Source organism: Bradysia coprophila, chromosome III (assembly GCF_014529535.1).
Source record: "Bradysia coprophila strain Holo2 chromosome III, BU_Bcop_v1, whole genome shotgun sequence".
NCBI lineage: Eukaryota > Metazoa > Arthropoda > Insecta > Diptera > Sciaridae > Bradysia > Bradysia coprophila.
This window is the reverse complement of record NC_050736.1, coordinates 3,218,558-3,240,247: the sequence shown is the minus strand read 5'-3', so window position 1 is coordinate 3,240,247 and position 21,690 is coordinate 3,218,558. Positions and strand designations below refer to the sequence as shown.

The following is a 21,690-nucleotide window of genomic DNA, read 5'->3' as shown; positions in this document are numbered from 1 at the left end:
GATGGGTGTCACGATTTAAGGATTAATTTCCGTTCGTTGATATGGGAAACATGCACGTATCCTTAGTACCGACTCGATGAAAATATTGGTAAATTGAATTATTTTTAACGCTCAATCAAAAACTAATAATTTTCGTTATGTATCATCTCTTTTTATAAGTAAATGGTATTGTTCGGTTAAAACAACCAGTAGGAAGGCTTAGGAGTCCATTAATTTTGTGTTTGAAATTCTTTTAATTGACAAGTAAAGTAAAATTGAAATACTTAAAATTGCTGAGAAAGTGTGAAAACATCTGTTTAGTATTGTCTTAAATATTTAGGGGCGCGCAAGATTCATTTAGTTGTCTGCGGAATATAACAAACTTAAAGAAATGTTGGTTTGTGTTTAGGATTACTGTGCAGCCATACTCCATGAATTTTTCATTTTAATCTTAAAGAAGTGTTATGTACGAACTCAATTTAAAAAAAAAAATCCAGACCAGTATTTCACCTCTTGCTATTGTCGCCTTATTATCAAAAAAATGGTAAAACTAATGAAGTAAAAGATTTTGTATCTATCGAATCCGTTGAAAATACTAAGACCAAAATAAGTAAAATGGTAAATGCTTGCCATCTGTGAAAGGATAATCAAAACGTAACCTATTACTATCAATCCTGAGCTGTAACAATTTTGAAAGGGAAATTTCTTTTGATTTCGTGGAACACATCATGAAACAGTACAGTGCAGACAGTAGACATTATGCAACGCAGAGTTTAAATATCAGCGAGAAGAAGAGATAGTAAAAATTGCTCATTATATAAATGCTGACTATAAACACACATAACATTTTAGCTGATATCGCAAGAAGTTATGAACTACCAGTACATTCCACGTCGAAGTGTACAAGCACTGTGAATGAAATGTGTTCTCCAATTCCAAGCGCAGACGCTCTGTATACTCGGTGCATGGATTCCAATTTGAAGTGCTTCAAAGCCGAAAATTTTTTGCATGTACCGAAACCATTCAATAATTTGAATCTCGTCGAAAACCTTAAAACAAATATTGTTGCACTAAAAAAACCAGCCTCATTAGAATCATAATTACTGTAATAAATTTGAAACCGCGCAAAACCACCGCATCATCGGCAATAATTGTTTAAAATTTTTTTTTTTACTTTCATTGAAACCTTCAAAATGTCTAGCGCCAAATAATAATCATTGCGTCACAGAATAATTCCCCACTTGAAATTTTTTAGAACTTACCGAATATATATTTGCCTTTAGTCTCTCGTTGTTGGTTCGCATAATAATGAAAATTTAAATTCTATTTTCTGAGACATGCTCACTGTGTTGCTTTTACTCGTTATAAGAATCCCACTCTATTGTTGATCAATAGCATTTTCAGAGCAATGAGGATTCGTATATAGTCTATCAGTTTCATTTGAGATGTTCACATTGTTGGATAAGATGGCAACATCTCGATCCTATTAATAGGTCTGTTTTTGGAAATCAGTGAATTAAAATTGATTGAGAAAAATAAACAGCCTTTCTTGAATAACATTTAAAAAAATAATAAACTCCAAATATATTGAGATAATGTGAATGGATCATTGGTTATATTTCGCCGATAGCTTTGTGATATTCAAGGAAAATAAGCATATGTTTCTAATTGTTCTGCGTTATTTATCTTTGAATGAATTATAAAAAAATATTGAATTAATTGTGATTAAGTGTTGAATGCATTAAAGCGACTGGTATCTCACTTTATCGATTATTTGTTGTTCGCACTATATTGGTATACATAACATCAACCCATTGAGAACTGAGATGAAAATTTTGTGATGAAAATAGATAAAAAAAAATGCTAAAAGTGCTCCATGATTAAGCTCCTGATGTGAATACAAGCCACTTTTTGTGTGATGACAACTAGACAATACAGCATGGACATAGAATAAGAAATTTTAATTAAAAAAAGCTGGGTGTTCAGACTGTGTTTCCAAATAAACGAAAATCATCAAACACTTTCTATAAATGGTAAGTCGGATAAGAAATTTTAACGAGCATTTTGATTTTTGAACTTTTGCAGCAATAGTAATCGGACACTACTACCGTATTTTATAGGAAATGAAAATATTTATTATTATTATAAATGATGTTTACCTTCTTGTGTGCTTCATTGATACCTATGACAACATTATTTTTTATGGTCTGTAGATACGCATGTTTTTTAACATTTTAACGAAACATTTTTCACGGAAGCTCCGGTGTTAGTATATTTAAAAATGTTATTCAAATTAATTCAACCAAATAAATAATTCTCTGTATTTGGTATTTATAGTAAATCAATATTTTTCGTTTAAATTTCGGATTAAAACCATCATGAATGTTTTCGGGTGTAATACACAAAAAAATTACCACATTTTGGAGTTGTATTGAAGATGATGGCAAATATTGAACGTAAATAAAAGAGAATTTCAGAGTATTACTGACCTATTATCACGGTTTGCCATATTTGCGCAATGTTTCATTTTTGTTCTTTAAGAAGGTAGTTAGAACATTTCGGTAGATCTATAGAAGCTTGTCTATATTTTTTACGTGTTTTTTTAAATGAACACCATTCTGTCTTAAACAAAATAAGGAAATGACTGGCTAAGGTAATGAGTTCACATTAGGCTATTCATATGTTATCTCGAAAACGACAACAAAAGTAATGACAAGCTCTGGTTAATATATATATTCCTTTATAAAGTAAAATGCATGTTAAAAAAATTGAAGTACAAGATCTGGAACAGGTAAAGTTGAGTGAAAAACGTCATTAACATCTAGTGAATCTTAGAAAATTACTGTTAATTCTTGCTGTGGAAGTTTAAGAAACAATCATAATATTTAGTGACCTATTTTTGAAATCGTGAAATTCTACATGTTTTCTGTTTTGGGAGTGGTTTCGGTTTGTAAATGATTCCACACAAAATATGTTTAACAAATGAAAATCTAGATTTTTCATTTTGGTATTTTGGTATTTTTTACCGTGAAGCCATTATGAGAAAAAACGTAGCTTACGAAATAATCTATACTTTTCTTCATTTTGGCCAAAAAGGTACCATCATCGCAATTAAGTTTGAAGAACCTCTGCCAAAAATAAGTTACTAATTCTACGATTAAAGGTAACAGACACAGGACAGTTCAATTCAACACGTCCTGTAAAGGATACACTAAAGATACCTTTAAAAAATTGAGTGTAGTAGTTTGATCAGTTCTGACTAAAGTCAACAGTTTGCCTTAATTTGCATAAACTTTAGTGTTTTCTCAGAGATGGTTACAAACTGTTACAAACAAATCTATTTTTTATTAAAAGCTTAAGCATTTGTTGTGGTTATTGTCGTCTTAGATTTTTCAAATGAGATTTTTGTAAGAAAATACAATACTTAAAGAACGCCCTAATGTAGGCTTTTCAACAAAACATCCATTCCCCTTGATGCATTGAACCAAGTTGATCCAGGATTTAAACCTTAACACCTCGTTTCCAAATATTTATCATTACCAAATGTTAAACTTGCAGATCTCAAGCTTTTTACAGGTAACGTTCAATAAATGTCAGAAAATATTTTCATCACTTTTTCTACACTGGCTGACAACATTCAAAACTATGATAGAATAATGTGAATGACACAATGATATAGGATTCTAGAACCATTCTGATAATTTGCTATTAATCACACTCATTGAAGAGTTAATAACATAAAATTACTTTTAGTCATGCAATGTGATCAGATCATTGATGGATTTAGTTTTTCTACATATTAAATTCGCAAATAAGAGTTTACTCTCCGTGTAGTAATCTATTGAACTTAGAAAAATCACATCAATATTGAATGGGAGATAATTTGATGCGTAGAGCGTGAATGTAAAGCCGGTTTTTCAACGCATGTTTTTTGTTACGCAGTCTGGTTAACTCAAGAGACCAACCAAAAGTAATTGTCGAGGGAAACATAGTCATTTCGCATAACATAGAATTTCCAAGGGAAATTGATAGTTAGTGTTAAAAGTTGTGACCCCCAGTTGACGAATTGTTTCTTCGTTTTTCTCACGTTTATTTCATGTTTCTATTTTTACGACTGAGATTTCTTGCATAATTTAATTGCAGGAAGGTATCTGTCTATCGTAAGAATATTTTAAGTAAATAATATTATGACTAATCCAACGTGACATAAGTACCTTGAATTACATCATGCTATTGCAGGAAGAATCTTAGTAACGCAAAAATTTTGAACATAGGTTTGTATTAATGTTGCTAGTACCGAAAATTATATTTAGCTTAAGTCAGATATAGATAGTTCGTAGGTTTTTCCAGTAGCTGTGTTCAATAACATCTGAGCCAATTTTAACCAAATCCCAATTTATCGTTCAATGTTCAAATTTATAAGAAGATAAATCGAAAATAATTTGAAAATCTTTCTATTGAAATCCCCAAAGTCATTTTCGTTCAAAACTTTAAAAGAAAATCCAAATAAATCCACGAACGACATTCAGATTGTATTTTTAACAATTTCCTCAGAGATATTAAAGCAAAAAAGTTTTTTTTAAATAAAAAATCAATTTTTCCATTCGTATGAATAGTCTTCGTAGAACTATCGATTTTGAGTGAAAATACACTGATGGGGGTATGCATCAACACAACAGAAAGTTTTACTTGAAAAACGAATATAGAATACGAAAGGAGAACATTGAATTTTAAATAATTAACGAAGGAAGTTTTCAAGGTTGTCTTGTTGTGTGGAATAATCGTTTATGGATTATTTCCTATGGCTAAACCCATCAATAATTCAGCAGTATAGTCTTGATACTATACATGACTAAGTAGAATCAATAATAGACAATAATAATAACAATCTTCTTTGGTAATCTCTGCAATTTCACTAAAAAGCTAAAAATTTAAATTTTGTGCAGTCACTGAGACCCAATAATGTTTTCTAACGCAAGACTTACAACCTAGATTATTATTCAACTTTTTAGCATCGTATCGCGATTTATTCATTAAATCTATTTCTTCTTTTGTTTAAAGTGTTGTTTAATATATTTGATACAAGATCTTCTACTCAACTTACTTTAACAAAAATTTTGTTATTTAAGAAGTCTCTAGCTCGAGTTGACTTCCTACTTTTGTCGTCGATGTCGATAACAAATGATCCGAACGTTTTATCCGATTCTTTTCAGAGCTTCGTATTTAGACGCTAGAACTTGTTGTAACTACAATAATGCACTTTACTGTTTTTGTCTTAGAGTACTCTAAGGTTTTTGTCTAGACCGAAAATATGTCTTTCAATGAATTGTATTAACTTGTATTAACTAAATTCTTCAATCTTTCATTGAGATCCCAAAAATGGATTATGCTTACTGCTTATATACTAGCATTAAGAGATGACGTGCAAGCACATGATCTACGTTTTGAAAATGCAAGTTATTATACGCTCGATTTCATTGAAGATTATCCAACGAAATTCGTTGAACGAATGAATAAATTTCAATTTTTATCTCTCATTGCTCAATCGATACACTATGCAGCTGTGTGGATCGTAAATTATTCTAACTTTCAACTCGCTTACATCGTGCTATTATTATTCCATTACGACGTTGACTGGGTTAAGGTAATTATCTTTTGTGTTTTTAAAATCTTTCTCAAATCAATGAATGATCAATGAAGTCTTCCGTTCGTGTTAACATCAGTAAAATGCTAATCGAAGAATATCGCAGTGGCTTTTGTATGGTGGTAACTGTGCACATAACATTTTTGATTTCCCATGTTTTTATTTTACGATTATATTATAGTCGGTGCTAAATGTTGTAGGTAAATAATAAAAAAAGTAATTACGTAATTTGTTAGTGAACAGACATACCATTTTAGCTCATTGTACAATGTACATAAATCTTTTTGTGTTAAACAAGAAGCATAGCAGCATAAGATAATGGTGCAATTAAGTACACAAATATGATCCATTCAATGTCAAATGTAAAAAAAAGAAACCAACCAAAAAGCCATAACTAATGTTTTTAATTGGCACGATTTGGAATGTGTAAAATTTGAAGATCAATATCATAGTCTTTGTGTTTCGGCTCTTCAATGGTATGTACCTAAATAAACTTCTTTTCAAGACATAATGTGATCATTTTTTTTATTAAAATACATTTGGTTTTTTAAGTTCGTTTTCAACAGGAGTTGAATGAAATTTGTATTTTTTGTGGTACGTTGAATAGTCAGCCGGGTGCGAGAATGTTAATTTACCCGCTTAGGCCAATAGCTAATGTACTATGGAACGCGCTCGGAAGAGCATAAAATTTGACTTTTACATTGGTAGGGCAAGTTTTTTTCTTGACCAGATACACTAACCATTACAACAACCTTCTATTGCATGCGAATAAATGTGAAATTCGACATGTTTTCTGTTTTGGAAGTTTTGGTCGTTTTTTAAATGATTCCCCGCAAAATTTGTATAAATTCAGAAAAAAAATCTAGGTTTTCATTTGTTCAACGAAATTCCACAAGTGGAATCAATTAAAAACCACAACAACTCCCAATATAGAAAACATGTCGAATTTCACTTTTTTGCCTGTAATTGTTGTTATCACATTCCACAATCTGCAAAAAGGGGTCCAAGTCTTGTTAAGAAAAATATGCGTCTCGTTGACTATTATGGCAAAGAGAATAAATGAAACTTTACCTTTTCAAAACATCTCTAAATTGACAACGACGATTTAAAAAACAAATCGTCGAGCTCTGGCTAATGTTATCTTATAGTAAAATGTGTGCTACCTAAATCTAATAAAATGGTCAATACATGTGAAAAAAGGAACGGGTTTTATGGATATTCACGATCGCTGTTTGCAGAGGTTGAAATATAATAGCAACATTTAACATTTGTTAGTCTAGTGTATTGTGGTCTAACACAAGTCTGTGACCAGTGTGGAATTAGAGATCATAAATATTGATTATTGATTATTTCCAAATAGCTTAGAAATGAGATCTACATGCTCCTCCGTAACCTACAAAATTTGCTCAACTTTCTCCAAATGTCCAATGTCATTGGTCTCACAATATTGCAAAAAGCTTTTCAAATTGAATTAACACCAATTATCACAGACTATTTATTTACATTGTTAACTTAGAAAAAAGCGTGCACCACTGACCACATAAAACACTCCTCTGTTTAATTTTGGGTGTGATTCTGAAAGTATGATTAAATTATTAATAAAACCAAATTCTCTCATAATGTATGTACACATAGAATATAGAACGCTAAAATCAATAAATTGCACGCATAAATCCACAAGACTAATATATAAGTGGCACTGCATACAGTGTTCCGGTTCCCGCAGCTTTTAATAAACTAACCCCCTAGGTCGAGTAGTATGAAAATATAATTAAACGTAAACCAAAGGATGTTACCATAAAGACGTTGTTTTATTACAACACTGGCGTATTAATCGGTGACGTGGATGCTTTTGAACCAAAAAAAGGGTTGTGTCGTGAACATTAGCGCAAACATATCGATTAATTTTGATATGCGAAACAACTTTCACACACAACGAAATTGAAACCTCTCCACAAGCAATAAAGAAGCAATCCATTTGCTGATTATTTTTGCTTGTTGAGGTCGACGATAAGGGTGTGACACCCAACAATGCCACAGTATTTAAGTAAAGCGTATCTGTGTCACTCCTAATCCTAACAAACAAATTCATCCGTTGACTGAACAAGAATTGCATTAAAGTCTATATTAAGTACAATTAGTGGTTAATTCGTCTCTACATCGTCTAATGTAATATTTAACAAACTAATTTCAAGTGAAAAAACAAATCGTCATAGTTAAATAACGTGATACTGATACATAAACCTACACACAGTCCATTTAACGAATGGCAGCACGAAACAGTAATTCCCATGTGATATTTATATAGTCACCTGTTAGAGTTGCGTCTATATTGTGATGTAGTTAGGTGAACTGTTTTAAGCGAAAAGATGTTTATGTAATCGATGTCGTTCGCATGGGGAGTTGTAATTATAGATTCACCTTCTGCACTAATTTATTTTTGAAATATATCCGAACACTGAAATTCGTCAGCTTATCGCCCAGTCATTAATACATCGTTGTTCGTTGAATTTTTCTTCGGTTGATATATTTACACAAATTAACACCTTAGTCATCATACCGCCCATCAAATCAGACGAAAGATTAATAAAATCTAAAATCGATATAACCAAGGAAATGGATGTGTGAAAATTATTAGCGATACCTCAATGCAAAAATATTGTTCGTAATTTTTTTCCCCTTCATTTTGTACATCTTTCCAATTCATGTCGTATATATACAAAACCAAAAAAAAATCAATAGATGAGGTGATGATATACCTCCTTCGATGGATATCATAATACGAAGATTGATGTTTACACAAATCATTATAAACTGACAATCACAACTTAATTTTACAGAAGTTGATGAGGTACAATCTTCATCGGAATTCTCGTTTTTTGTGGCACTAATTTTATTTATGGTGCGAGGGCAGATTTATACTTCCTGCATTCAATATTCTGAGTTAAACGCCTATAAAAGTGCGGCTTGGTTTGGCTGTTGTCATCGGTTAAATTAACACATTTCATGGGTATTATACCATCAATAACTGAAAAATTACCAATGTTAGAAGGGTGACGAAAAAATAATTCGTTTCCGATGGTATGTCAAGTTTGTCTACTTAACTCATTTCGGCTAATTTTAGTGAGTCATTACGTTAAATTCAACACAACCTCCTTAATATACATACAGTAACTAACATTCTAAAACCAGCCAATTTAAGAAAAAGTTTTTAATAATTTTGACATTTCCCAGCGTTTTAATTTGTCACTCATCTGTTATGGATAACGACGACAAAGACAATGACAAGCTCTGGGTAGTATGGTCCTTTATATAGTATGCATGTTAAAAAAAATTGAAGTACAAGATTTGAAATCAATAGATAAAAAATACTTAGATCGACAGAAGTAAAAACATCAAAATATCATTCATTGAACACGGCTGCCCTCGTTAAATGCGCTCGCGTATGAGTAGGAAAACCAACCAGTAACGAAACTACTGACACTTAACATTTTAAACTGTTGAAATAAGTATCAGTACCAGTACCAGTACCATTGTCAGCAATACTGGTACCCAAAATTTATAAATCGTGGTAAGTTTCTCGGTCGTAGCAAAAAAATTGAGTTGAGCTTTTCTGCTTTTCCCAATGTTTCGATCAAAAAACGAATACCGACAGAGAAAAAGGAAAATGCTACGAGGTCGGCTTCGCTTTGTTAGGACATGCTTACGACTAGTCCTGAAAAATTCAACTTTTCATCACTCGTAACGAAATAGTATGTTGTGTTACAAGTATTGTAATGTTGATTTTTTCAGCACTAGACCCAAGTTTTCCTTACGAGCGGAGCGAGTAAGGAAAATTGGGTCGTGTGCTGAAAAAATCTCATTACAATACGTGTAACACATCATGCTTTGTGCCAACCGAGAATTGAAATAGACAAGAGCACAAAAAATCATAATTTTCATTGTAAACAATCACTCTTCATATTTGATCGATCACATTGCTTTGCATTTTCTCAAACGAATGCTGTAACAACTCATACAAATTCCATTTCAACACTGCTTTGAGTGTTGTAATATCACATCAAACGGGTGCTGAAATAAGTCACTTTACAACACTAAAATGAGTGCTGAAAAGAGTCGTATTTCAATTCTCGGTGGCACAAAATACTATTAGCTTTTAGTATCAGTTAGGAACGACGTTTTTCAAAAACGACGATGAAAGTATGCGACGAAGTCGTGATATTTCAACACAAGTTTCAACACTACCAGGTTAAGGCGCTTTTACATACAAAATAAACATTAGCAATGCATAACGCTTTGACCTCACATCTGGAAAATTATAATTACATTGACTGTTTTTAAAGATTTCGAATTATTCGGAAAATATGCTGAATTTCTCTTTCGGAATTTTCCCCCTGAATTATTCGGAATTTTCAGTATTTTTCAGAAACAAATTTCCCCTCAACCTGATCCGAGCATCCAACTTTTTTCTTACTGTTAAGCAAAAATAGTGCGAAGAGGAAGTTACAGTAAACTCATATATACTGTAATAACAGCATTACTATATATTACAACAATACTGTGCAAAAATGATGAAACTCTTTCCTCTCCCATTGTATGCAAAAATGTAACTTAGCAATTTGCATTATTGATCTCAATTGATTTACATTTATTGTCAAAGAGCACTAAATGACAAATCAATAATGAAACAGGCAAGTCATATGTCAATTCTAATCTAACACACGAACCGACTTGAATGTTGCTCTATTTTCTACTGCTGTGTTCTTGCAGTCATAATAATTCGTTAATTTAGATTTTTCAATTCATTGTCGTTTTTGTATAGTTACTTATAGTTTTATGCGAGAATATGAGCGTTGAAAATTTCCTCAGTTTATCGTATAACATCCGCTAAATTCATGATAAAAATTTTAATGAATTAAATTTTTTATATTTAAATTGTTAATGGAATGTTCTGTTGTTTTACAATGGTAGGTGATATAAATGTGTAGATTAAAATTCAGTTATGATAAGGTTCAGAGTGAAATTGCAATTTGATAAGGAAAATGGCTAACTTTATTCTCGGTATCAAGCGATTCCCATACCTACTGTAAACTTCTACTTATAAACAAACAAAAAATGTGCAATTTATCAAGTGAGCGATGCGAGTAAAGCTCATAACAGTGTATTGTTACTGAGTTATAGTCGGTGTCTAATATCCCAATCAAAACTGCTTGTAAGTAATTTTGTACAGCACTAATTCTGCTTGCACTCACACTTTTCTTGTTGCTGACTCAGCGTATTGATATATTTCCTTCGATTATTTAGAAGTTCGAATAACGATTTTTTCTTCTTTCATTTGCAGACATGGTTAATCAACCAATGAAACACTATGACAAATTCCGCCCATGATCCCGACTTGGATCCATTAATCAGACCAACAACACGTGCCAAAGGAATTGCTATCAATCGACGTGAACAGCGCATAATACATGCTGAGAAATGGGGACGCATCAGGCTCGGCATCATTTCAATATGTCTGTTTTTCGTCATTTACGTTTGCTTTGCCATGGGTACGTGGCCCGAACAACGGCCGCAAATTGTTGTTAATATACCGCCAAATGACGAATCGTTGCCTGGACCTATGGGTGTGTATATTTTTACTGGTTTTATAGAGTAAGGTTGGCAAATATGGAACGATTTTATAATGTGGAACACCATTGGGTTGTACAGTAATAGCAATTGCGTAATATTACTCTTAACATTTCCATCATATTAGTAATAGTATATTACTTCCGAGCAGGGGCTATTTAGCCGAATTAATTTGCCGAAATTCGCCAAAATTCGCCGAAATTCGTCGAAATTCGCCAAAATTCTCCCAAATTAAAAAATTCAAATTTTGAAAATTTTCTTCCAAATTTATGTTTTTTGGAATATTTTGCTAGTTTTGTGATATAGCATAACAAAAATATGCAAGAATCTACCAAATTCACAAATATATGTAAAATTCACAAAATTAGGACATTTTTCATCGTTTGGCCAAAAAAAAAACCTTCATGGCTTCCCGGTTAAAAATAGATTTTTAGAATGTCTTGGCCAAAAATATGTAACTAAGTTCTACGATTCTTTGAAATTTTTTAAAATCATGTATAAATTCACAAAAATTCGCAAAAATTCGTCAAAGTTCGCCAAAATTCGTCAAAATTCGCTAATAATTCAACTAAATAGCCCCTGCTTCCGAGGTTCCAAGTTGTGTATTTGATAAGTGGGGTGTTACAGCCCGACCCGAAGGGGAGGGCTGTATTCCCCACTTGTCAAATAACAACTTGGAACCTCGTAAGTACAATGCTTTACGTGATTAGGCAATGTAAATGAAAATGAAACATGCCGTAACACGTAAAACCATTTACGAAAAATTGATGGTATGCCACATTAGCAAACCGTTCCACATTTTCCAACCTTACTCTATGATTTGTTTGATTTTATCTTTTGGTTTTGATTGTTTTTCCTCACCACAAATTAAAATATTTAACACACAATCACTTTCGCAGTTTGTTTGATTAAAGCTACTAATATTTTTCAAAAAAAAAAATCAATTTGCTCACGCTGACAGTCACTTCCACGTATTTTGCGAGTTAATCTAGAAATGTGGGAACAGATTTTCTTGAATATTATATTTAAAAAAAACTTTCTGCCGGCTTTGACTTTGAAAAATGATGGGAAAGCCAGGAAGGGAAAGTCATTGCAACGATGCAAACCGAAAAACTGCTATCGCTTTCATTCTTCAAATCAATTTTTTGTTAATTTCTGGAAAAGTAGCAGGGCGTTTGTTGATATTTCACTGCTTCAAATGGATGTTATCAAAGCTGTTGTCATTGTAAAAAAGACGTTACTTGAATGTCAGCTTTGCTATGTCATTAATCCGGGATGATTAATCATTAATGCCTTAATCTAGGCGTACGATAACTAAAATTCTTAGAGGTTTGAAAAATGCAAATATACAGCCAGCTTCCACTAAACACTTCTATATATACTAATACTAGCCAGTAAGAACTCGTGAATTACACCCTTTAAGCTAAATCAATTCTCGGACTAAACCTATCTTGCCCGATTCGGATTGAGAGAGTAAGGCTTTTCTGTGTCCAAGAAGCATTTTTTTTTCTCGAAAATTTAATTCCATTTCTAACTAAAGAGCGGCTTTTTAGCTCTGAACATCTTTCAGTTTTTTTAGAATTTTTAAAAGTCCCCAATGTTCCCTTGTTCACATGAGTGCTTCGCATTCTATTATATTTTTGCGCAAAATTTGAGTACGCCTCAACGAATTCAAATTTTGCGCCAAATTATCATGGAATGCGAAGCACTCAATTGACTAGGAACATTGTGGACCTCTAAAAGTCTAAAAAAACTATGAACAAATTGTAATGACAAATTTGCTAAGAATTAAATGCCACAATAATTGAAACTGAAAATTTATTCCACCCATCAATACCTTACCACACACTCGATACAACATTTAAATTTACAATTTGTTGCCATTGCTTTTGTTAAAATGAATTACAGATCCAGACATGCCATTTCCTACATATGCCACTTTTCAAGTTTTTACTTAATATCGTTTCCCAAGTTGTACATTTAACGTCTGCTTTAATTTCTTGAATTAGTTAGACAAACTTTTCCTAGTCTTTCACAACTGGAAGACAAAGAGAAAACTTTTACTACAAGTTGGTATGACATTATGATAATCGTCATTATAGCACTATATGCACTCGTAAAGTCGTTCTAGCAAAATAGGGCAATGGTATTCAGTAACGACGACAAATTCAGCATTATAAATGCGACATTATCGTGTACGATATAGTTTAACTATAATAGTTACGAATGCAACGTTATTCACATGTCCTTACTAAGTACTCCTTATACAGTACTTTTGATATAAATGAAAAACCGCAAAGACTTTCTTGTACGCGCATTAATACGACATGTAATAGTAACAAACGTACCACCACCACCGCAATTGGAAGCTTTCAATCATTTTACAAATTGTATGTTGCATGACTTGCCAAACTTTATTCGCCTCCAAAACGCATTTAGTTTGCAGTTCTAGGTATACGTGCGGTCACTAATTCGATTTTGAGCTTTTTCCGCTACACTCTCACCCTACTCGCACGTGTTTTGTTTTTAAATTTTGGATTTGCAAAATATTTTTAGGAAATTCTTTGGAGTGAAAGTCGGAAGTTGGTCTCTTCTTTTCCCTAGAAGTAACATACTATTATTATGGAGATGGTCTAATATCAAACAGAAAAAAACATAACACATGGTTATACTCAATAAGAAACATAAAAAAATTGTTACAAAATAGAATATCCCACAAAAAATATTCATAATCCATGTACAACTTCCAACTTTGATGACAAACAAATTAGGTTTCCAAGCACAACTAAATAATATAACCACCCTACGACCCACATATAATGAATCAGTCCCACCGGGATTCTTGGTATGGAGTCCCGAGTGCCAAATGCCATCGCTGGAACCACTTGCAGCCGATGTGATGAAATTATTCAATAAAGAAAAGTATGAGGAATGTTCGAATGTGAAGCCGCTGACTCGAATCAGCCGGAAACGAACAACGGACACTGCCTATTTGGTTTTGGACGAAAAACGTCGGGATTCATTTTATTACAAGGGCAACAAAAATAACAAATTAGATTGTTGCTATCAGGAGATTATCCGATCTGGAACCGACAAAAAAGCTGACGAGAAGTTTAAGTGAGTTTAAATGCGTCAGGATGTGCTACAGATGTTAAACTGTTTATATTTCCAGCCTATCGCGTTGCATCGACTTCGACAAAACCATTGAGTTGCCACCAAAGATTGAATTTCTTTTGGTTCGATGTAAAAGTGGTGGGAAGGCTACTTACACAAATACCCATGCCATCGTTCGTGATCGCCCAGAGATACGCGAAACACTAGACCAATACGAATCAGAAAGCGAAAAGCGACCTCTAAGTGTACTTATGTTGTCTATTGACAGTATTTCGAGACTGAATTTGATTCGGGCAATGCCTATGACCGCTCAGCACGTTTACGATACTGGTTGGTTTGAACTTCAAGGATACAATAAGGTTTTGTGTGACTAAATCGAATGGTGGAACATTTCTTGGAAAGTTGTAATTTATAGATCGATGACAACACATTTCCGAATTTGATGGCTATATTGGTCGGTTATAACAGCTCCTTGGCCTACAATGACTGTCAACCTACTGTACCTGGAAAACTGGAATCGTGTCCATTCATATGGAAAAATTTCCGTGACGCTGGCTATGTTACTGCGTACGGTGAAGACGAGGCCGATATAAGTACATTTAATTATCACAAAACTGGATTCGTAGTCCCTCCAACAGATTTCTATCTTCGTCCATATATGCTAGGTGAGGCAATTGACTGATTGACCTGATTAAATTCGTGACAACTAACTGTTTCGTTAATTAGCTGCTGAAAAGAACCTCCACGTGAAACACAAACATTCTTTAACACTGTGTCTTGGCTACAAACATTCTGCAGATCATGTGTATGACTATGCATTAGATTTCGCCACAACATATAAAGACGACCCTTCATTCGGTTTATTCTGGACCAACACTTTCAGCCACAACGACATCAGTGACCCGTGAGTTAAATTAGAAAAGGTTAACATAAGCGAAATCGTTAACACTTCAACTGTTGTATCATTAGGTCATCCATGGATGCTAAAGTGAAATCATATTTGGTTGAACTAGAGACAAGAGGAATACTGAACAACAGCATGGTCGTCTTCTTTAGCGATCACGGACTGCGATTCGGTCCCGTTAGACACTTGGTCACCGGTTGGTAAGTGTTTTGAGTGAAAAATTTGCCTTTCAAATATAAATTAATTGCGGGTTCATACGCAGGTTGGAAGAGCGTTTGCCATTCATTTTTATTTGGTTACCCGAATGGTTTAAAGAGGATCACCCCGAAATTGTCCAAGCTCTGAAGATCAACCGAAATCGTTTGACCAATCCGTACGATTTGCATATGACCTTGAAGCACATACTGGAATTGTCTGATCGAACAACGAAATTACCACCAGCGACGAGCTGTGAATCGTGCCAAAGTCTATTCCAAGAAATGCCATGGAACCGGTCGTGTAAAAGTTCGGCCATCACGGAACATTGGTGCACATGTTCACCGTACAAAACAAATGACAAAAATGATGATGTCGTAAAAAGGGGCGTGAAATTCGTGATTGATTTGATGAACAGTGACCTGAACGAATATACGAATGGATCGTATCGGCTGTGTGCTGAATTGAAATTGAAAAAAATATCTTACGCACGTAAAGCGGAATACCAGCACGCTCATAGTCCGTACGATGTGTACATGTTCGTTTTTGAAGCATCGCCCAGTGGCGGAATATTCGAAGCGACTGTTAAATACACAATCAAGAGTAAGGCATTCGAACTAACCGGGTCGGTAAGTCGCCTGAATATGTACGCTAGTCAAAGTAATTGCATCAAAAAGGATAATTTGAAAAAATTTTGTTACTGTCTCAAACCATCGAAAGGGGGGTGATTTACAATTAAATTCAGTCGATCTGTTGCCAGTCATGTAACGCGACTTAGGAAATGTGACTCTGCCAAAAATTTCTTTAAACATATTTGTAGCGCAAGCGAACGCTTTTTTGATTTGACAAGACGACCGTTTGGTAAATAAATTTCTTTCGTTATATACTGTCCACTGACAAAAACAATTTCTCTGCCCATTTTTCTTGCGTCCGTAGTTCAATGAATATTAATGAAGCATTTGTGCAAAGCAATCTCATAGTACCAAAAATTATTACAAAATTAACTGGGAAATGGTCAGAATTGTCACATATAACTGAACCGCAAGCGCTGCATTAAAATTTAATTTTTGAACAATGCGTCGTGGAATCTCGGTTAAAAACTTGGTTCCTTACTTTGTGATGCTTGTGTGATTAATAGTAGATTACGTACTAGTTGGGAACGTTTATTTTGCCGAGTATGAGGGTGCAGCCCGAACCGAAGGTAAGAGCTGCAATCATACAAGGGAAAATATGAAGTTTCAAAGAGTTAAGTCAGTTAGTTAATGCCCCTCGGGAACATTAAACAACTAAAACTGTTTTGAGTTTGAATTCTCCTCTTCGATTTTTTATTGCCACTACCACCTCAATGGTGTCCATCTAAAATACCGATCGAAAATGTGCCATAATTGAAAAACGACAAAGCTCTATCGAGATATAAATATGAAATCTGTTAACTTCTTCTGTATTTTGTGTTAAAGTATCTCTAGAATTGATAATAGTGTAAATAATAAGCGATAAACGCATAGAAAGTAGAGTTGTCGTGTTAATTTTGTTGATCCGAGGTGAAGCCGATGACAATATAAACACGAAAACGAGACATTTCATTTTTATCGCGAGTTATGTATCGAGAAAAGTGGTCGAAACAAAAAATAGTTATTTGTGGGTTGTCACTTGAGGCCGAGTGTGACTACACATATCTTGTGCCTAGAAAAGCATTTATCACCAAGTTGCATACAACATTTTTCTTAAAAAACGCAACGAAAATGTCACTTTTCGTCACTGGGTTGAGAAAAGTACTGTTTTCAACGCATGTAATGTGTTAAGCATTTTACATGCTACATTGCTACATGCATGCGTTGAAAACAGTATTTTTCATAATTGTTTCGACGCACTTAGCATGTAAAAATGAAGTCATGTTCCCGTGTGATTGACTTCGCCTTTGGAGGCATACAAAACTGGAAATTTTTGAAAAAGTCCTATTTCCGCGACAAGTATGTTGAGCCAAACTTGATAATCACGCAAAAACATTACTACATTTCGATTTATTTTCCTAACTCAATTCGTCTTGTTGTCTCTGGTGTTGTTATAGTACTTTACATGACTAGAGTGGAAAAGGTGAAAAAGTTTTTGTGTGAATTGCGTTGATCCGAGGCGTAGCCGATGTCAATAAACATACGAAAATGAAATTTTTCATTTTTATTTCCAAGTCATGAAACATGAAAAGTACAGTTTTCGACGCATGTAGTATATAAGATGCCATTTTCGACCCTACGAGAAACCAACGCATTTAAATGACAATTAATTCATTAGTTTTAACGAACGCTATCTAAAAGAATTCTAGCTAGAGCCTATTTTTTATCTTCACTGTCCTACCATATAAGACAAGACGTTTCTAAAAGGTTAATGAAACCCAGAACAACATAAATTTTATAAACGAAAAGACAAAAACATATTGAAAGAACTATAATAATTGCTAAATTGTGAGTAAATGAAAGATCAATAAAATGTCCCTTAAAAGCACTATAAACAAAGTTGCGAGAGACAATAAAAATAACATAGGAAGTGCTAAAAAAATAATGAAAAAACTTTTATTTTTTAAAAAGAAAAGAAAAAAACTTGAACCTGATATTATTATTGTGCTAGAAATGAGTATATTTTATTAGAATGTACTATAAACAACAACTTGTAATCCTAGATAATTAGATCCTAGAGAAACTATATATATACCTAAACAAAACTACTCTTTAATATGAAGAAAAAATATTGTTATATTCTGTGATGCTAAAGATTTAAGTTTCAACATTTAGTTTCCTTTTCGTAAACATATTGAGCATTGATTTTTTTCTAGCCATTTGACTTGTAAGTCGGAATATTATATTAAATTTAAAAAGCAAACCAAATTAGTTTTTATCAAATTCAAGGTGGGGTAATGAATTTTCTTTATTAAAAGCGAAAAAAGGGCTGCAAAGTGCAACCAGTAAAAAAACAAATATTTACAATAAATAAAAATCATCAATTCTATTACGTCCCAAGGTCCCTAAAATGCAACTAGAATTTCTTCGTTGAATCGCAATGGAAACCTTCTGTAGCAGGTAGTCCATAGAGCGCGGTTCCCCAGAAGCCTTTTGCATTAATGGTCCCAATTTCTTTATAAATGTCTTTGTCTCAGGACCCACGCTACCTAGTGATTCAAAAGCAATAGTTGTGAACAATAATTATCTTTTAAACAAATGTAATGATTGTGCTTAAATCTTTCGGCATTATCAGCAATCGAACCAGCTTTTTTGGATGACTGATTAACATAAGAAGGGGCTAGGGTGTCTCTAATGGTTACATCCCACAAAATAGGTCTACCATCTACCATGACTCCATGGAATTAGAGTATACCATCCGGTCTCTTCCCGTCATATCTTGAAATTCCCGGAGGCTGTACTAAATTCGGAAACCCTGCAGAAGAAAATGCATGAGAAAAGATTTTGTTAACTTCATCATGTCCAGGAATCCATCCTCCGCTTTTATTGCAAGATAAACCATGTAAGCCATCCTTCTTAACGTTTTTACCACAAAGACATTTATGTTCTTCGCATAATTGACAACCTAGGTGGGGTTTTTTTTGAAAGTAGACGTAGTCCCGTCGGAGCTATTTTTAAAGGTGAGTGCCCAAACATCCCAGGACCTGAATAGTCTAAAACAACTTAATTTTCATATTGGCTAGTGGTGAAGATTCGTCACAGTCGAAGGACACACGTTAGGAGGTTCATTGAGCAGGTACTGTCAGTTTGTTTATATGAAATCGCTATTTCCTCCGGTTTGTATGGATAGACCATACCTGGTTTCCATTTCATCTATTTATGATCGATTTGTCAATTTGTTTTATTTCCGTCCTGACTGTTAATCGGATGCCACTTTACTTCGGACTGGCCATATTGTTCTACCGAGCGCTACAGATCAAACAGGTCTCGCGGTACACGCATGGAATTTGAAAACCAACAAATTTTCTGTTCTGTGTTTTACTTGGGTTTTTGACTTCTTCATGTGTGAAAACAAGAGCAAAATTCACAAAAAAACGGTAAACCACAAAACTGAAAATGTGTCGTGTTTCAAAATTCAGTTCGCCGTTGCTTATCATCCCTCCTGTTACATAGGTACGGCAAGCATATGAGTGTTATTAACGTTTGAGTTTAAAACGTTTAAACGTTTGAGTTCAAATCTTGTACTTCAATTTTTTAATATGCTTTTAAAGGACCATAAAGGACCATATTACCCAGACCTTATCACTATTTTTTTCGTCGTCATCGATAACAGATGAATAGCCGTATGTGACAGGTTAAGCATTCACTTTCGCCCCTTCATTACAAGTATAATTTTCATCCGAAAAACTGCATCAGTCGAAAATTGCACTGAAAAGTCGACGGCAGAGAAACGACAACTCTCTGAAGAAATGATAAGTTACTGAATAAGCAGTGAGTAGTCGCCGATTCTTCAAGAACTCATCTTTTTAACATTTCCCACAAGGAATTGGAACTGGAGAAATTTTTGTATAAAAGTGCAAGTTTTCGGTTTTTAAAGACCTTTTACCAGCCACACAAGCTGCGAAGAATTTTTTTGAAAGTGGTTTTGGTTTCTGGGGTCGAATACCTTACTGGGCACATATAAAAAATTCCAATAGAAAATGCGTCCGATTTAGGTCTTCTGTTTTTCAGAAGAATCCCTCTAAACCGTTCCTTTTGGCTGAAGTTCTTTTTAATTCGAAACACATCCTCTTGTTATTCAAGCAACTTAAGTATGTATATTTAACAGGCTCGTCACGAATTTAATGATTTATGTATTCAAATTGTTCATTTATCTCTCGGTTTCATAAATCCGTTTTAGTGACTTTACCAATATAGAAAATGAAATCAAATTGTTCAGTTTTCAGCATGTACATCCTCACAATTCGTCCAAATTTTTTTAATATTTATATTTAGTCGTTTAGCTCGTCGCTTAAAATTGTATTTTATATTTGGTTTTTCATTCTTCCACATCTCCGCCAATTTACTAGAAATGCCGCCGAAGTTTAAATGAGGATGAGTCGATAGCAATTCTTGTCGCTTTTCGTTGCTCCAAAGATTATATGATGTGAACCGGGTCCTGCCATAGTCTGATCGTACCTTTACATTTGGATCCATCTAAAGTCATAATTTAGAATCTGAATAACAATTTACTTACGGCTCGACATTTCTTGTTTTCCACAATCTCAACGATCTCATATTCTGCGGTGTTTAAGGGGTCAATTTCAGTCCCATTCATGTCTATGCCAGCGTTTGCGTTTGAAGATTAATGCTAAAACGATAATATCTCTAAGGTCTTACCGATACGGGGCTCTTCTTCAACAAATTCAGGTTTTATATCTAATGGCGGTTCTATACATTCATTCTTTATCGGAATCAAGTGGCACATATATGATGGTTCTTTCACATAAGTTTGACTTTGTTTCTCAGCAGTTAGCTCGGGTTTATCGAAGTCGACTGGTACGATATGACCTGAATCAATCAAAAGTTTTTCTAAAAATAAGTTAACAAAACCAAACACAAAGTAGCCGCTTTGATAGTTTTTCCATTCGGTGTCTATACCTTTTATTGGTTCCGTTTTAATTGTTTCATAAGCAATATCCGAAGGTGGGTCCAGAATTTCCTTTTTGACCGAGTGAAACTGATACATCACATCAATTTCCATTTTCTTCGATTTGTTGACAAATCTGTTTGAAACGACTTTTACATACTTTTTACAGGCTTTTTACGTGCATACCAGTACATCTTAGATCGACATTTAATAATGTAAACAAAACAAAATTAAATTCTGGTTGTCACTTTGACATATTCTAAAAAAAAAATGGGGCGACTACATTACCATCACGGTTGTGTTTTTAGCGCCAAATTTTGAAATTGAGTTGTACTTTTGCTTCATTTCTTGAATACACTTCGAGTAAATAGTCTCCGATTGTTTTATAATTTGCAATGACAATGTATCTGCATCGTTTCAACCGGAACAGGAACTTTCCGATTTCAGTATTTTTTTTGGAAAACATAGAAAAATAAATCTAAGCGAATATTCATGAACATTTGATTCTACACTCAATTATATAGCTTTGATAACCCAATCAGAAAAAACATTTTTTTTTTCAGAACGCCTGTATTTGCGCAATTTGAATATTTCGTCTTTTACTTGCTACCCGTGTTATGGTCTAAGAATATAAGCTTTCTGATTC

The 21,690-nt window shown here is 33.7% G+C and overlaps 2 protein-coding genes and 1 long non-coding RNA gene across 8 annotated transcripts; 2 read left to right on the top strand and 1 right to left on the bottom strand.

The window, feature by feature from the left end:
- The first annotated feature begins 1,402 nt into the window (after positions 1-1,402).
- On the top strand, positions 1,403-16,342 carry LOC119076108. Of its 5 annotated transcripts, none has more exons than XM_037182773.1 (8): positions 1,403-2,012; positions 10,965-11,247; positions 14,023-14,368; positions 14,424-14,724; positions 14,781-15,030; positions 15,092-15,269; positions 15,335-15,469; positions 15,532-16,342. In XM_037182773.1, the coding sequence occupies exons 2-8, from the start codon at positions 10,992-10,994 to the stop codon at positions 16,190-16,192; spliced, it is 2,127 nt and encodes a 708-aa protein (XP_037038668.1). In that variant the 5' UTR covers positions 1,403-2,012; positions 10,965-10,991; the 3' UTR covers positions 16,193-16,342. The 5 variants fall into 5 exon arrangements, with proteins under 5 accessions (XP_037038668.1, XP_037038699.1, XP_037038685.1 ...); XM_037182804.1 differs by having other exon boundaries at positions 1,404-2,012; positions 14,080-14,368; XM_037182790.1 differs by lacking the exon at positions 1,403-2,012 and adding an exon at positions 10,715-10,835.
- A 42-nt stretch (positions 16,343-16,384) lies between these two features.
- On the top strand, positions 16,385-18,326 carry LOC119078252. The gene is made up of 2 exons (XR_005087960.1): positions 16,385-17,531; positions 17,697-18,326. It is a non-coding gene; the product is annotated as an uncharacterized LOC119078252 (long non-coding RNA).
- Positions 18,327-20,191: 1,865 nt separating this feature from the next.
- Positions 20,192-21,269, bottom strand: LOC119077792. 2 transcript variants are annotated; one of them, XM_037185104.1, is made up of 4 exons: positions 21,056-21,269; positions 20,795-20,986; positions 20,652-20,734; positions 20,192-20,611 (listed from the first exon to the last, which is right to left on the bottom strand). In XM_037185104.1, exons 1-4 carry the CDS (start codon positions 21,156-21,158, stop codon positions 20,351-20,353), a joined length of 639 nt encoding a protein of 212 aa, XP_037040999.1. In that variant the 5' UTR covers positions 21,159-21,269; the 3' UTR covers positions 20,192-20,350. The 2 variants fall into 2 exon arrangements, with proteins under 2 accessions (XP_037040999.1, XP_037041004.1); XM_037185109.1 differs by having other exon boundaries at positions 20,193-20,593; positions 20,652-20,740.
- Positions 21,270-21,690: the final 421 nt, after the last annotated feature.

What these genes read in the sequence shown, in the direction of transcription:
- LOC119076108 (XM_037182773.1), top strand. Translation starts at nt 10,992, where the DNA reads ATGACAAATTCCGCCCATGATCCCGACTTGGATCCATTAATCAGACCA. An exon ending in CACAACGACATCAGTGACCC is followed by an intron (nt 15,270 to 15,334) that starts GTGAGTTAAATT and finishes TTGTATCATTAG; the next exon opens with GTCATCCATGGATGCTAAAG. An exon ending in AGACACTTGGTCACCGGTTG is followed by an intron (nt 15,470 to 15,531) that starts GTAAGTGTTTTG and finishes GTTCATACGCAG; the next exon opens with GTTGGAAGAGCGTTTGCCAT.
- LOC119077792 (XM_037185104.1), bottom strand. Translation starts at nt 21,158, where the DNA reads ATGGAAATTGATGTGATGTATCAGTTTCACTCGGTCAAAAAGGAAATT. An exon ending in TAAAACGGAACCAATAAAAG is followed by an intron (nt 20,987 to 21,055) that starts GTATAGACACCG and finishes ACTTATTTTTAG; the next exon opens with AAAAACTTTTGATTGATTCA. An exon ending in AAAACAAGAAATGTCGAGCC is followed by an intron (nt 20,612 to 20,651) that starts GTAAGTAAATTG and finishes TTATGACTTTAG; the next exon opens with ATGGATCCAAATGTAAAGGT.